The sequence below is a fragment of the Bufo gargarizans genome, chromosome 4, assembly GCF_014858855.1.
Source record: "Bufo gargarizans isolate SCDJY-AF-19 chromosome 4, ASM1485885v1, whole genome shotgun sequence".
Lineage (NCBI taxonomy): Eukaryota > Metazoa > Chordata > Amphibia > Anura > Bufonidae > Bufo > Bufo gargarizans.
Genome location: NC_058083.1, coordinates 64,878,165 through 64,892,890, shown reverse-complemented (window position 1 = coordinate 64,892,890; position 14,726 = coordinate 64,878,165). Strand labels below are relative to the sequence as shown.

Genomic DNA, 14,726 nt, shown 5'->3' with positions numbered 1-14,726 from the left:
TCCTGAAATCCGTCCCATATTCAATTGCAAGAAAAAGTATGTGAACCTTTGGATTTAATAACTGGTTGAACCTCCTTTGGCAGCAATAACTTCAACCAAACGTTTCCTGTAGTTGCAGATCAGACGTGCACAACGGTCAGGAGTAATTCTTGACCATTCCTCCTTACAGAACTGTTTCAGTTCAGCAATATCCTTGGGATGTCTGGTGTCTGGTGTGAATCGCTTTCTTGAGGTCATGCCACAGCATCTTAATCGGGTTGAGGTCAGGACTCTGACTGGGCCACTCCAGAAGGCGGATTTTCTCCTGTTTAAGCCGTTCTGTTGTTGATTTACTTCTATGCTTTGGGTCGTTGTCCTGTTGCAACACCCATCTTCTGTTGAGCTTCAGCTGGTGGACAGATGGCCTGAAGTTCTCCTGCAAAATGTCTTGATAAACTTGGAAATTCATTTTTCCTTCGATGATAGCAATCCGTCCAGGCCCTGATGCAGCAAAGCAGCCCCAAACCATGATGCCCCCACCACCATACTTCACAGTTGGGATGAGGTTTTGAGGTTGGTGTGCTGTGCCTCTTTATCTCCACACATAGTGTTGTGTGTCTCTTCCAAACAACTCAACTTTGGTTCCATCTGTCCACAGAATATTTTGCTAGTACTGCTGTGGAACATCCAGATGCTCTTGTGCAAACTGTAAACGTGCAGCAATGTTTTTTTTTGGACAGCAGTGGCTTCCTCTGTGGTGTCCTCCCATGAAATCTATTCTTGTTTAGTGTTTTACATATCGTAGATTCGCAAACAGGGATGTTAGCATATGCCAGAGGCTTCTGTAAGTCTTTAGCTGACACTCTAGGATTCTTCTTCACCTCATTGAGCAGTCTGCGCTGTGCTCTTGCAGTCATCTTTACAGGACGGCCACTCCTAGGGAGAGTAGCAGCAGTGCTGAACTTTCTCCATTTATAGACAATTTGTCTTACCGTGGACTGATGACCAGCAAGGCTTTTGGAGATACTTTTATAACCCTTTCCAGCTTTATGCAAGTCAACAATTCTTAATCGTAGGTCTTCTGAGAGCTCTTTTGTGCGAGGCATCAGTCACATCAGGCAATGCTTCTTGTGAAAAGCAAACCCAGAACTGGTGTGTGTTTTTTATAGGCCAGGGCAGCTGTAACCACCACCTCCAATCTCATCTCATTGGTTGGACTCCAGTTGGCTGACACCTCACTCTAATTAGCTCTTGGAGATGTCATTAGTCTAGGGGTTCACATACTTTTTCCACCTGCACTGTGAATGTTTACATGGTGCGTTCAATAAAAACATGGTAACATTTAACTCTTTGTGTGTTATTAGTTCCTGTGATTGTCAATTGTTGTGACTTAGATGAAGATCAGATCACATTTTATGACCAATTTGTGCAGAAATCCATATCATTCCAAAGGGTTCACATACTTTTTCTTGCAACTGTATGTGAATGTGGATGTTCTGCAGCAGGGGATGGATATAGCGGTGGAGGCCATCAGACCGGCCGGGGTTATTCCTCTCTGTAATCAGCAGCGGAGCACAGTCTGCTCTGGTTATAAATGATCCGACCTCTCCTGTAAGAAGCCGGAGGATGGGAGTCATCTGAGGATAACGGAGACTTAACCCATTAATGACCAATGAGGTACATGAACGTCACTGGTCAGGAGGGAATGTAGGGAGCGGGGTCAGGAGTTGTGATACAGAGATGACACCCAACAAAAGATGTTGTGGTCAGTAACATCCACTGCAGCTGGGCAGACATGGGGGCTTCCTTTATCCCCTGATCGTTCCATTCGGGCGCTGGTCGGTGGTAATGGCATCCTGAGACATAATGAAGGCCCGCCATCTTGTCTCTTCTGTTATACCCTGCCTCTGGAGTCAGTATGATTGCAGGTCCAGCTCATAGAGGACTAAAGGAAAATAAATCTTTTCAAAATATTAATAAATGATAAAATAATAAATCATTTTTAATAAATTAAAAAATGGAAAAAAAATATATTTTCCTATTTATCTTAAATAAATCAACGTAGTCTGTACGGTCGTGTTCAAAAATGATGGAAATATTTAAATACCACCTTGTTAATCATGTGCAGTGAATACTAGAGTTGTTGCGATACCAAATTTTTGATTCGATTTCGATACCATAAAAAAGTATTGCGATACTCGATACCATTCGGTACCACACGAAAAAATAAACAAAAAAAGCCACGTGCATTCCGCATTATTAAAAAAAATGGTGAATCGCGCAGTTTTATACTTTATTTTTTTTCTGTTCCGGCGTTCACCGCATAGATTTTTTTAAAATATATTTTAATAGTTTGGACTTTATTGACGTGGCGATATGTTTATTTATTTATTGTTTATATATTTTATATGTGAAATTGGGAAAGTAGGTGATTTAAACTTAATAAATATGTTTTTTTTTTACTTTTTTTTCTTAATAACTATTTCTCCCCTTAGGGGCCAGATCCTGGGATCTTTTCATACCTTGTCCTATTCACCCTGATAGAGATCTATTGAATAGGAGCTCACACCGTCCTTTCTTCCCTGTGCTTTGTGCACACAGCAGCAGGGAGCGGAATATGGCAGCCGGGGCTTCAGTAGCGTCCTGGCTGCCATGGTAACTGATTGGAGCCCCAGGATTACACTGCTGGGGCTCCGATCAGAAACTGCCACCAATGAGAGAAGGTGAGGGGACTCTGTCGCCACTGCCACCAATGTGAAGGGGAGGGGACCCTGTGGCCACTTCCACCAATGTGAAGGGGAGGGGACCCTGTGGCCACTTCCACCAATGAGAAGGGGAGGGGACCCTGTGGCCACTTCCACCAATGAGAAGGGGAGGGGACCCTGTGGCCACTTCCACCAATGAGAAGGGGAGGGGACCCTGTGGCCACTGCCACCAATGAGAAGGGGAGGGGACCCTGTGGCCACTGCCACCAATGATTTTAATACTGGGGGGGGCGCACTGCGCCACCAATGATAATTAACCCTTAATACAGGAGGCGGGTACTGGCAGCAGATTAGCGGCTGTTAACCCCTCAGGTGCCGCACCTGAGGGGTTAACGCCGCTGATCGCAGCTCCCTGTCAGAGGCAGGGTGCCGGCTATGCGATTCTGCTGCCAGTACCCGCCTCTTGTATTATGTGTTAAAGACCACCTTATATACAGTACAGACCAAAAGTTTGGACACAGCTTCTCATTCAAAGAGTTTTCTTTATTTTCATGACTATGAAAATTGTAGATTCACACTGAAGGCATCAAAACTATGAATTAACACATGTGGAATTATATACATAACAAAAAAGTGTGAAACAACTGAAAATATGTCATATTCTAGGTTCTTCAAAGTAGCCACCTTTTGCTTTGATTACTGCTTTGCACACTCTTGGCATTCTCTTGATGAGCTTCAACAGGTAGTCACCTGAAATGGTCTTCTAACAGTCTTGAAGGAGTTCCCAGAGATGCTTAGCACTTGTTGGCCCTTTTGCCTTCACTCTGGGGTCCAGCTTACCCCAAACCATCTCGATTGGGTTCAGGTCCGGTGACTGTGGAGGCCAGGTCATCTGGCGCAGCACCCCACCACTCTCCTTCATGTTCAAATAGCCATTACTTTCAAAGTTTTCCCAATTTTTCGGCTGACTGACTGACCTTCATTTCTTAAAGTAATGATGGCCACTCGTTTTTCTTTACTTAGCTGCTTTTTTCTTGCCATAATACAAATTCTAACAGTCTATTCAGTAGGACTATCAGCTGTGTATCCACCTGACTTCTCCACAACGCAACTGATGGTCCCAACCCCATTTATAATGTAAGAAATCCCACTTATTAAACCTGACAGGGCACACCTGTGAAGTGAAGACCATTTCAGGTGACTACCTCTTGAAGCTCATCAAGAGAATGCCAAGAGTGTGCAAAGCAGTAATCAAAGCAAAAGGTGGCTACTTTGAAGAACCTAGAATATGACATATTTTCAGTTGTTTCACACTTTTTTGTTATGTATATAATTCCACATGTGTTAATTCATAGTTTTGATGCCTTCAGTGTGAATCTACAATTGTCATAGTCATGAAAATAAAGAAAACTCTTTGAATGAGAAGGTGTGTCCAAACTTTTGGTCTGTACTGTAGGTCCAGACTTAGTTAAGTATTAGGCTACACAGAGCGGCGCCCAGAGATGTCCCAGCACTTAGTATTATCCTGGGCGCCGCTCCGTTCGCCCGCCGTGCCCCATTACTGTCTCCTGCTCCATATGCTAATTACTATCGGAGCAATGGGGAGGAGACATCAGCTTCTCTAGTGGGCGTTCCTTCTCCCTGTGCTGCGATTGGACAGCGCTACAGCCAGGGAGAAGGAACGACCAGGAGAGAAGATGATGTCTCCTCCCCATTGCTCCTATAGTAGTAATTAGCATATGGAGCAGGAGACAGTAATGGGGGCCACAGCGGGCGATCGGAGCAGCGCCCAGGAATAATAGTAAGTGCTGGGACATCTCTGGGCGCCGCTCTGTGTAGCCTCTTATTTAACTAAGTCTGGACCCAGGAAAAGTCCCATCATTGGTGGTGCAGTGCGCCCGCCCCTCCTCCGTTCATTGGTGGCAGCAGCAGCGGCACATGGGGGAGGGAGAGACTGCTTCCTTCTCCCCTGTGCTGCTGAGAGAACATGAGCGCCGACAGCAGCGCGCTCATGTCCTGTGATACTAGACTGCGCAGTAACGCAGGCCAGTATCGAAAAAATGGAAATCCCGGTATCGTATCGATACCGGGACAAAAGTATCGATTGGGTATCGAAATTTCGATACCCGCAACAACCCTAGTGAATACTGTAAGAAATCCTGTTCTCCCCCAAAATATTGGAATAAAGTATGACCAACAAACTCCTATGTGCCCAAAATGGTGTCAATCAAACTGACAGCTCACCCCACAGAAAATGAGCCCTCGTCCAGCTCCAGAAACGTAAACCAGTTATGGAAGTTAGAAAATGACGATATCCATTTTCACTGGATAAATATGTGACCACTGAGACCCCTCTGATCATGAGAACGAGGGTCCCGTGTCCTCCTTTTGGATATAACCGATGTTCTCACAGATATCTCCTGCATTTCCACTGACCGTGACTGGAGCAGCAGACATGTACAGCCACCGCTTCATCCATGTGAGGACACAGGACCCCTGTTCTCATGATCTGGGAGGGTCCTAGTAGTGGGATTTCTATGTGGGGTGACTGGATTATTTTGTGGTTTGGTAGAAAGTTGGTGAGGAGCAGAACATTGTTATTTAGGCCCCAATAACTAAACCTAGAAGTGAAGGAGCTGAGAGAAGAGTTTGATCTATAGGCAGATCTACAGGAGGCCATGTATTCAGTCACTGTGTGCTTGTGTCTCCACAGATGGATCCAGGAGGAGAAATCCACCAGAGAGATGTCCCCGTCCTCTGTATTCCCAGGAGTGTCCAGAGGAGAAGCTCTCAGAGAACCATCAGGTAGATGGAGCTGAAGTCTCCACCGAATCTGACCAGAAAGGGATTAGACCAAAGATCATTTTACATTTTCTTCTTGTTTAGGATAAAAATCTGATTGATATTAAGGTTGTGGTTAAAGTTAAACCAGAAGAGGAGACGGATCTGCAGTGTAAGGAGGGGGGGGGGGGGGGGGGGGAAACTATCATGTATATTTGAGGGTCACCTGGATACTACTCCCATCATAATATGTAATAATCTCTCCTGTCACTGTGTTATCTCCTATAGATACTGACTCCAGCAGGAGAAATGCCCCCGAGAGATGTCCCTCTCCTCTGTATTCCCAGGACTGTCCAGAGGAGAAGCTCCCAGAGAACCATCAGGTAGATGGAGCTGAAGTCTCCCCAGAATCTGACCAGAAAGGGATTAAACCAAAGATTGTTTTAAATTTTTCTTGTTAAGGATGAAAATCTGATTGATATGAAGGTTGAGGTTAAAGATGAAGCAGAAGAGGAGACGGATTTATGGGGCGATCAGCAGTGTAAGCAAGGGGGGCTGTCATGGGTCACCTCGATAATACTCCCATCATCTCATCATCACATGTAGTAATCTCTCCTGTCCCTGTGTGTTTCCTACAGATGGACTCATAGAAAGAAATCCCCCTGAGAGATGTCCCCGTCCTCTGTATTCCCAGGACTGTCCAGAGGAGAAGCTTCCAGAGAACCATCAGGTAGATGGAGCTGAAGTCTCCCCAGAATCTGACCAGAAAGTGATGGAACCAAAGATCATTTGACATTTTGTTCTTGTTTAGGATGAAAATCTGATTGTTATTAAGGTTGAGGTTATGGAAGAAGCAGAAGTGAAGACGGATTTATGGGGCGATCATCAGTGTAAGGAGAGGAAACATCATGTCTATTTTGACGTTCACATAGATACAACTCCCATCATCTCATCATCACATGTAATAATCTCTCCTGTCCCTGTGTGTTTTCTACAGATGCACTCAGAGAAAGAAATCCCCCCGAGAGATGTCCCCGTCCTCTGTATTCCCAGGACTGTCCAGAGGAGAAGCTCCCAGAGAACCATCAGGTAGATGGAGCTGAGCCCTATACACATCTATATAGGGGGGTCCTGCAGCCATAGAGGGGTCATAGATGGTGGGGGTCTCTTATGTGGATCTGTTAGATTTTCCACCTGTCTGCTGTATTGTCCTGAATTGTTACAGATGACAAATCAGGGGGAAGATGTGACTGATATTAAAGTGGAGGATGAAGAAGAGCGGATGATGGGCGATCCCCCGTGTAAGAGTGAGGTGGAGGAGGACATTCCAGTCCATGTGACCACAGGTATGGAATCATGAATGGAGGAAGGGAATTGGGAGGTTTCTTCAGGTGAGGCTCCACCTTAGAGCTCCAGTAACCCCTTGGGCCTCTTTCACACAAGCGATACGAATTGTGTCAGGATCTGTTAAGGGAAAAACTGATGGTTTAGGCCAGGCATGGCCAACCTGCGGCTCTCCAGCTGTTGTAAAACTACAACTCCCACCATGCCCTGCTGTAGGCTGCTAGCTGTAGGCAGTCTTGGCATGCTGGGAGTTGTAGTTTTGCAACAGCTGGAGAGCCTCAGGTTGGCCACCCCTGGTTTAGGCTATGTCTACACAACGACATTTGTTGCGCGACATTTTGTTGCACTAATGTCGCGCGACAATTTTTATAATGGCAGTCTATGGTGTCGCACTGCAACATGCAACATGCTGCGACTGCAACGCAACAGTCGCAGAAAATCCATTTGAGATGTCGCGCGACAAATGTCGTCGTGTAGACGTAGCCTTACAGGCAGGATCAGTCAGTTTTCTCTGCAATTGCGTTCAGTGCGTGCAGCGTTTTTTCCGTCCGGTTTGCAGGCTGTTTTCACAAGTGTGAATTAAAACTGAGGACTAACAATCTGCTGATGCTTCAGTTTTTCACGCAAGCTCCATTCACTCCTTTGGAGCCAGAGCTGTGGGGAGAACGCACAATACAGAACATGCTGCGATTTTTAAATGAAAAACAATGCTCGAGCACAGAACCATGAAATGAGTGGTCAGGATTCAGTCCGGATGCTACGCGTTCGTTACACACATCGCATCTGGACGGAAAACTCACTCGTGTAAAGTGCCCATAAGGACGCCGATGATTCAGAGCCCTTTGTGTCATTTCATGTGGACTATTTTTTGTGGCACACTGTACTTTAGGTTGGTGGTAAAATCCCATTTCACTGCGCCCTGCTGCATCAGACTTGATCCCCGGGCTGCCTATGTACTTATGGAGTCATTTGTGTCGCGAGGGTGGGGATGAGCTTGTGGAACTGTGGTGATCCTGGGGTTTCTCCAAGGGGGAGGGGGGGCGAGTATCACTGGACGAGGAGGATAACTGATTGGCAGCTATGTATAGTAAAAAAAAAAAAGATTGCAAGCCATGTATACACAAAATAGTGAGCTGTGCACAGATATATAAAAACGGTGAGACCTGTATAGACACCAAAAATGTGCAGACAAAGAGTGCCGCATTGTGTAGACCTATAAAAAAAACAATTGTCGGGCTCTGTGCGGATACAATGTTAGGTATGTAAAGCCCTAAACAATTAGGTATATAACCTAAAACTAGAACAGTGTATAAAACATACTTCCCCAACTACCAGATGCTGAACCTAACTATGCCACAACATGCACTTACCTGAATAAACAAAACAAAAACAAAAAACCAGATGTTTAGCCAGATGTACCTGTTGAAACGATCCTATTCGCCTGCTCTCTGCTGCTCTGCTCCGGTTCCCTGGCTTTCTTCTGCCGTCCTTCGGTCGTCATCTGTAAACTTATGGATGGGGTCATGTGGCCACTGTAGCCTAAAACTGGCCTCAGCGGCAACTTGACCTGAAGTGACACAGTGTCTCCACTGAGACCAGTAACTGGCTGCAGTCGCACATGTGACCCCATCCATCCAGATGTTTACAGATGGGCACTGGAAGACCATAGAAGAAAAACAGAGAGCCGGAACACATACAGCTGGAAGTCTAAAAATTACAAAAACCTGGAAATGCTAGTCTTTGATAAACATCTGCACTAATGGCCGGGACCACCTTGGTTTTAAGGCAGCCATACACATTCGGTAACTGTTTCCCAAACTCGTTGGTCTTTGCTGTTCAATGTGCTAATGTGTATGGGGGCCTTAAAGTGTAACTGTCATGTTTTCATAAAAAAAAAATATATATATTTGCATATGTTACTTCTGCTGCAGTATTATGCATCAACCAAGCTTTAGTTTCTTCACATACCACTGTTTTCCTTGCGCTTTTTCCTCAAGATGGCTCCTCTTCCAGTTCTCTGAGGCCAAAACTGCCTTCCCTTTCTTCACATACACACTGTAGCCAGCAGCTTGCTGCCAGCCAATCAGATTGGATTACTGAGACACGCCTCCTCACTCTGAAGCCTAATGCAGGCATGTAGTGTGAGGACCGCCCCTCTGTCTTCTGTTTACACTAAAGGGAAGACAGACAAGCTGTCACGGTCCCTCAGGTGACTGATGTCAGGAAATCAAGGAGATTGGCTGAGCGTGGAGAAATCTAACAGCGTCCTTGATTTATCTTGATTCAGTGTTGATAGGGTTAATGACCACTTCCCTTTTCTCAGCTGTTGCTCAGTGGTCATCACTTCTACCCTTTATAGTCTCACTGTCACGGAAGGTGTACAGGAAACTAGAAGACACAAAATGAAGATCCGACTGACTGAATCCAAAACTAAGGAACAAAAGGGAGAGCCCTGCATCAGACCTGGCTCTCTCCCTGACTGCTCAGCCTATGCGAAAATCCCAATGGTAGATCATCGCATATCCTCGTACCTCGACTGTATAACACCTGAACACCCTATAATAGTGAGGGGACACGATCACCGGCTCCCTACACTAGATACGGAGGGAGTCAGGGTCACCTGGGATCCAGCAAACAGGAAAACACAAATGAACTAACAAAACTTATCAGTAGAAGACTCAGAAGTAGGATCAGCATGCACACACTCCAGGAAGTAATATAAACCGCAAAGTGATGCAGTATGGGGAGGGATTTAAAGGGATGCAATCAGTGCAACTACATGACAGCTGCGAGAGGCTAACGAGATGAGAAAATGAAAGCAAAACAAAAGGAACCTCAAGGAGGAGGTTCTGAAGGACGTCTGTCCGAGCTTCTCAGATGTCTGGTGGTGACTCACCCCTCCCTTCTGACTATGCGGTTGATAGCTTCATTTGGGTTTGGCTGAGCTGGTGTGAGATCCTCTCTGGTGTTCCTGTTCTTCCATCTCTACAGAAGTTAAGTGTCGCGTTTGTTTGTATTTGTTTTATTCCCTATTGTTGTATCTGGGCCTAAGACAGAGACTGCCATTCATCCATCTGGGGAGGAATGGGTTGTCTCTGGTCCTATACTTATTCCAGGGCCTTATAGGGAATTCAGGGCCTAGGTATACTGCTTATAAATATTCCTACCTTCAAGGTCTAATCGTATTGATATTTTGTCAGGGCCCGGAATAGGGTTGTCTAGGAGGTGTAAACTACAAATTGGCGTGGTGATGAAATGCAGGAAGTGCTCAATCATATATGCAGTGGTGCATCTATACCGGGGGGGGGGGGGGGGGGGGGGGCTAGATCCTGCACTTGTGGTCCACTGTTAATGGCAATCCCCAACAAAAATGCATACAATGGAGGATGCCCGCAGCTGACCACAAGTACCACAATAGATATCCTACACAGGATAGCAAATGTGTGGATGTGATAAGCAATCAAACAAAATAACAATAACCTATACAAAGACAGGTGCACTCTACGGTCGTACTAAACCCTCATATTGATGTTAAAATTGAGAGATTAGCCAACATATCCTACTGTGGAGGACATGTCTGAGCCCGAGCACCGCGCCAAGGTTTCTCAAGTAGCTCGGGACCTAACACGCACATACCTGTGCCATATGGGCAATACCAGGAGCCGGTGGGCGAATTACAGGAGCGTAAGGGCCAACTCACCCGAGCTACTTGAGAAACCTTGATGCAGTGCCTCCATAGTCCTCCACAGTAGGATATGTTGGCTAATCTCTAAATTTTAACATCAGTATGAGGGTTTAGTAAGTCTGCAGAGTGCACCTGTCTTTGTATAAGTTATTGTTATTTTGTTTGATTGTTTATCACATCCACACATTTGCTATCCTGTGTAGGATATCTATTGTGGTACTTGTGGTCCACTGTGGGCATCCTCCATTGTATGCATTTTTGCTGGGGATTGCCATTAGCCGCGAGTCACAAGTGCAGGATGTGCCCCCCGGTATAGATGCACCACTGCATATGGGGTTGAGCACTTCCTGCTTTTCATCACCACTCCAATTTGTAGTTTACATATAAAAAGGTGTAAAAACTCCTAGTCTGAATGTGCCTTTATTTCCATCTACAGGCAACATTCTGGTGCACATGTGAGGCCTGGGCTATACCAGCCAGTCTTGGGTGGGGCTCAGAGCTCTCTTGCTGTTCCCATTGTAAGCATGGCTGCATGCCAGAGGTAACTGGGAGTTTGCTCTGAGTCGGACCTTGTGCTCCTGTAATTCGCCACTGGCTCCTGGTATTGCCCATACTGCACAGGTAGGTTTAGCGTTAGGTACCGAGCTACTTGAGAAACCTTGGCGCGGTGCTCGGGCTCAGACATGTCCTCCACAGTAGGATATGTTGGCTAATCTCTCAAATTTACATCAGTATGAGGGTTTAGTAAGTCTGCAGAGTGCACCTGTCTTTGTAAAAGTTATTGTTATTTCGTTTGTCTAGGAGGTGACCTGTTCCTTCCCTAGTTTCCAGGCCCAGTTAATGTTCCCCTTCCCTCCTGTGTTCAGTGTGGAGTCCCGTCCTCCCACACTCGTGACACAAGCCCTAGCAATGGTCTTTTAGGGGCCAATTTGTCAGGAGTCTTGATTATGCTGCTGGTCTATAGTTATCAGCTCCATAGGAATATGAAATAAAAAGGAAGGACGTCTACTTCTCCTTCCTGCTGGATCCACTTCTGAAATTGACTCAAACAACTGCATCAAAAACTCAAGCATTTTCATTGACCATTGTAGCCCATTTACTCCATGGGTCCTATATTTTCTAACTGGTCAATTTCTCATTCTCATAAAAGCCAATTTTATACAAAATGTTCAAAGTGAAACGTGTTCAGTTTAAAATACTATTTATTTGCCATATTTTATATTGAAGAATGGAGAAATTCTCTGTAGGATGAAATTGAAAACCCCACAATTGTGCTTTTGATTAGTTTTTATGTTTTACCGCTTTAAATAGATTAAAAACCTTTGAATAATTGTTTTCTTTGTATTGCCATATTCTGACACCCCTAATGTTTTTGTTTCCATCTACACAGCTGTGTGAGGGCTTGTTTTTTGCAGGACGAGCTGTAGTTTTTATTGGGTCTATTTTAAGAGACATATGACTTTTCAATAACTTTATATTCCGTGCTGTTGGGAGAGCTAGGAGAAAGGAAAAAAAAAACAAACAGTAAATCATCCAGTCTATTTTTTTTATTACAGTGTTCACTGCTCATGAATATGAATATTTTTATATTTTAATAGTTCAGACATTTTCAGACGCTGTGATGATTATATTTTTTATTGTTTTATATGTAAAATTGGGAAAAGAGGTGATTTAAATTTTTAAATATTGTGGATTTTTTTTAAAATATTTTAAACACCTTTTTAAATTAAACTTTTGTCCTCTTCAGGGACTTGAACATGCCTTCATTTGATTGCTCATACTTTAGACTGCTTTAGTATACTACTGCAATCTATGGGATTTTTACTAGTTCCCGATTAAGCCCTGCCGCAGGCTGTCATAGTTTCCTTGCAAGGGTCTGATTGGAGGACAGTAAGAACCCCCTTCCCTCTGTCTAACCTCTTAGATACCGTTGTCACTATTAGTTCAGAACACAGTTATTGCAGCCAATGGTCAGCTGCATTGCAATGCTGGCACCCACTGTGCATAGAGCTAGCTTTTCCAATGACGGCCATAGATCAGACCAATTCCGTTTTTAGCTTTTTCATCTAGAATTCTGGAAAAAAGTGTGCATTAGGTAAATTATAGCAGTTGATAAATCAAATTCCATTTTTAACCAAAAGTTAAATTCATAAATCTCCAATTTCCAAAAGTAAAAAAAACTCCTCTCCTAACCTCCTCCTAACACATAATTTAATTTTAATCCTAACAGAAAATTCCAGTAAGAGCTGTGAGAAAAACGTCATGTTATCACTAGATTATAAAGAAGAAGATGAAGTTATCGGGCATCGCTCTTCAGGAGAAAATCTATCATATAATCCTCCTAATCATGAGGAACCTGCCCCTGACCAATCACATATTGCTGCCACAAGTACCAGGCAGAAATTGGAAAAATGGTTTCATTGTGGGGAATGTGGAAAACAGTTTAAACAAAGATCAAGTCTTAATGTCCACAGAAGAATTCACACAGGAGAGAATCTATTTACATGCTCAATGTGTTTGAAAATGTTTCCCAAAAAATCTCATCTCATAAGACATGAGAGAATTCACACAGGAGAGAAACCATTTTCATGTTCAATATGTGGGAACTGCTTTAAATGTAAATCAGATCTTACTAAACATAAGAAAATTCACACAAGGGAAAAGCGATTTGCATGTCCAGAATGTGAAAAATGTTGTATAAGTAAATCAAAACTTGTTGAACATGAGAGAATTCACACAGGAGAGAAACCATTTTCATGTTCAGAATGTAGGAAATGTTTTACACATAAATCAGCTCTTGTTAGACATCTGAAATATCACACAAGAGAGAAGCCGTATAAATATTTAGAATGTTGTAAGAGCTTTGCTACAAAAACCAAACTTGAGCATCAGAGAATTCACACAGGGGAGTAGCCATATTCATGTTCAGTATGTGGGAAATGTTTTACAGAGAAAATATATATTTCTAGACATGAAGACATTCACATAGATGCATCAAATAGTATTATATGTCAAGAAAATCAATCTGTATTGCAGTTATATCCATGTCCATAATGGGGGATATGCATCTCTCAAACACCCAGTTCTCCTGGAGGAAAGGTATTGTGGATATGAGGAAGAGAAGAAGAGCCTTGTTTACTGTCAGATCAGTGAAGATGAATTGTCCCCATGAGCCTCGCTTCTTCTAACTGTATTCATATGTCCACCCACACCATAGCACAATCCAGAAGGACTCTCCATGTAGAGTTTTATGTCACATGTAGACATGTCGATATTTGATCCTTATTAATACAGTATAGAAATCCAACAGTGATGGGTATAGTAACAACAACTTACTCCAAATTATAATAATTAGTTACACAAAACATTTCCAGATCTACCACGTCCTTCTCTGCCTGGAATACAGGTTTCTTGTGTATAATGGTGGCTTGATGGTGTTTGATTCTTCTATCTATAGCAGGTTGTACCAGAAGTTGTCTCCTAGATGTTAATGGATAAACGACAATGTAGTCTTGCCCTGAAGTTTTCTCTGGACAGCAATCTGTGATGTTTGCACCGTCCCAACACGTGACGGCCTCGACCACAAGGGTGCAAATTTAGCATAAATCACATCAAACGCAGTCCACACACCCCTAAGATAAGTTGACACCTCACAGGGTTATGAACAACGAGAGGCCAGAGGTCCTGGATGAGAACAATGTAATTGTGTTACTATCCACAGAGCAGGGATTTCACATGGTCCGTTCCTGACACAGCCGCACAATCATCTCCCATCATCCTGCTCTGTACATTATGTAGAACTTTGTAATGATCATAGATTTTCAAAATAAAATTCTTTTTTTCTTCTCCTTCTGTGTAAATGTTTTTGTTATACCCGTGTTTGGTGAACTACGTGGCCTCATGCACACCACTGTATTCTGTATCTGTGTCTGATCTGCATTTTTTACAGATTGCACACAGACCTATTCATTTCTATAGGTCCGCAAAAAAACAGACAGCACACGGATGTCCTTGATGTGCCGTCCGCATCCGTGTGTCCGTTATGCATATTATAGAATGTGTCTCTGCGGATACATGGTCTGCGGACTGCAATACGGACATGTGCGTGAGGACTAACTGAAGTTTTATCTGTCCAAGTGCAGTGTCCCCACCACAAAACATTGCCAGTGTGAATGTCACTGTACGTCATGGACGTTATGCTGTGCACCAGGTCCCATAGGCTGAGTATGGAG

At 43.9% G+C, this 14,726-nt stretch overlaps 2 protein-coding genes across 3 annotated transcripts in view; one reads left to right on the top strand and one right to left on the bottom strand.

Moving 5' to 3' along the window:
• LOC122933881 overlaps positions 1-6,916 on the top strand; it is a 59,275-nt gene extending 52,359 nt beyond the window's left edge. The window contains exons 8-10 of the mRNA XM_044288980.1: positions 5,928-6,006; positions 6,104-6,195; positions 6,691-6,916. Of these exons, the coding sequence (XP_044144915.1) occupies positions 5,928-6,006; positions 6,104-6,195; positions 6,691-6,825 (306 nt within the window). The 3' untranslated portion in view covers positions 6,826-6,916. The remainder of the gene's footprint in view (positions 1-5,927; positions 6,007-6,103; positions 6,196-6,690) is intronic.
• The window catches only part of LOC122933829 (gastrula zinc finger protein XlCGF26.1-like), a 700,524-nt gene that overhangs the window by 258,499 nt on the left and 427,299 nt on the right, over positions 1-14,726 (bottom strand). The window lies entirely within an intron of this gene.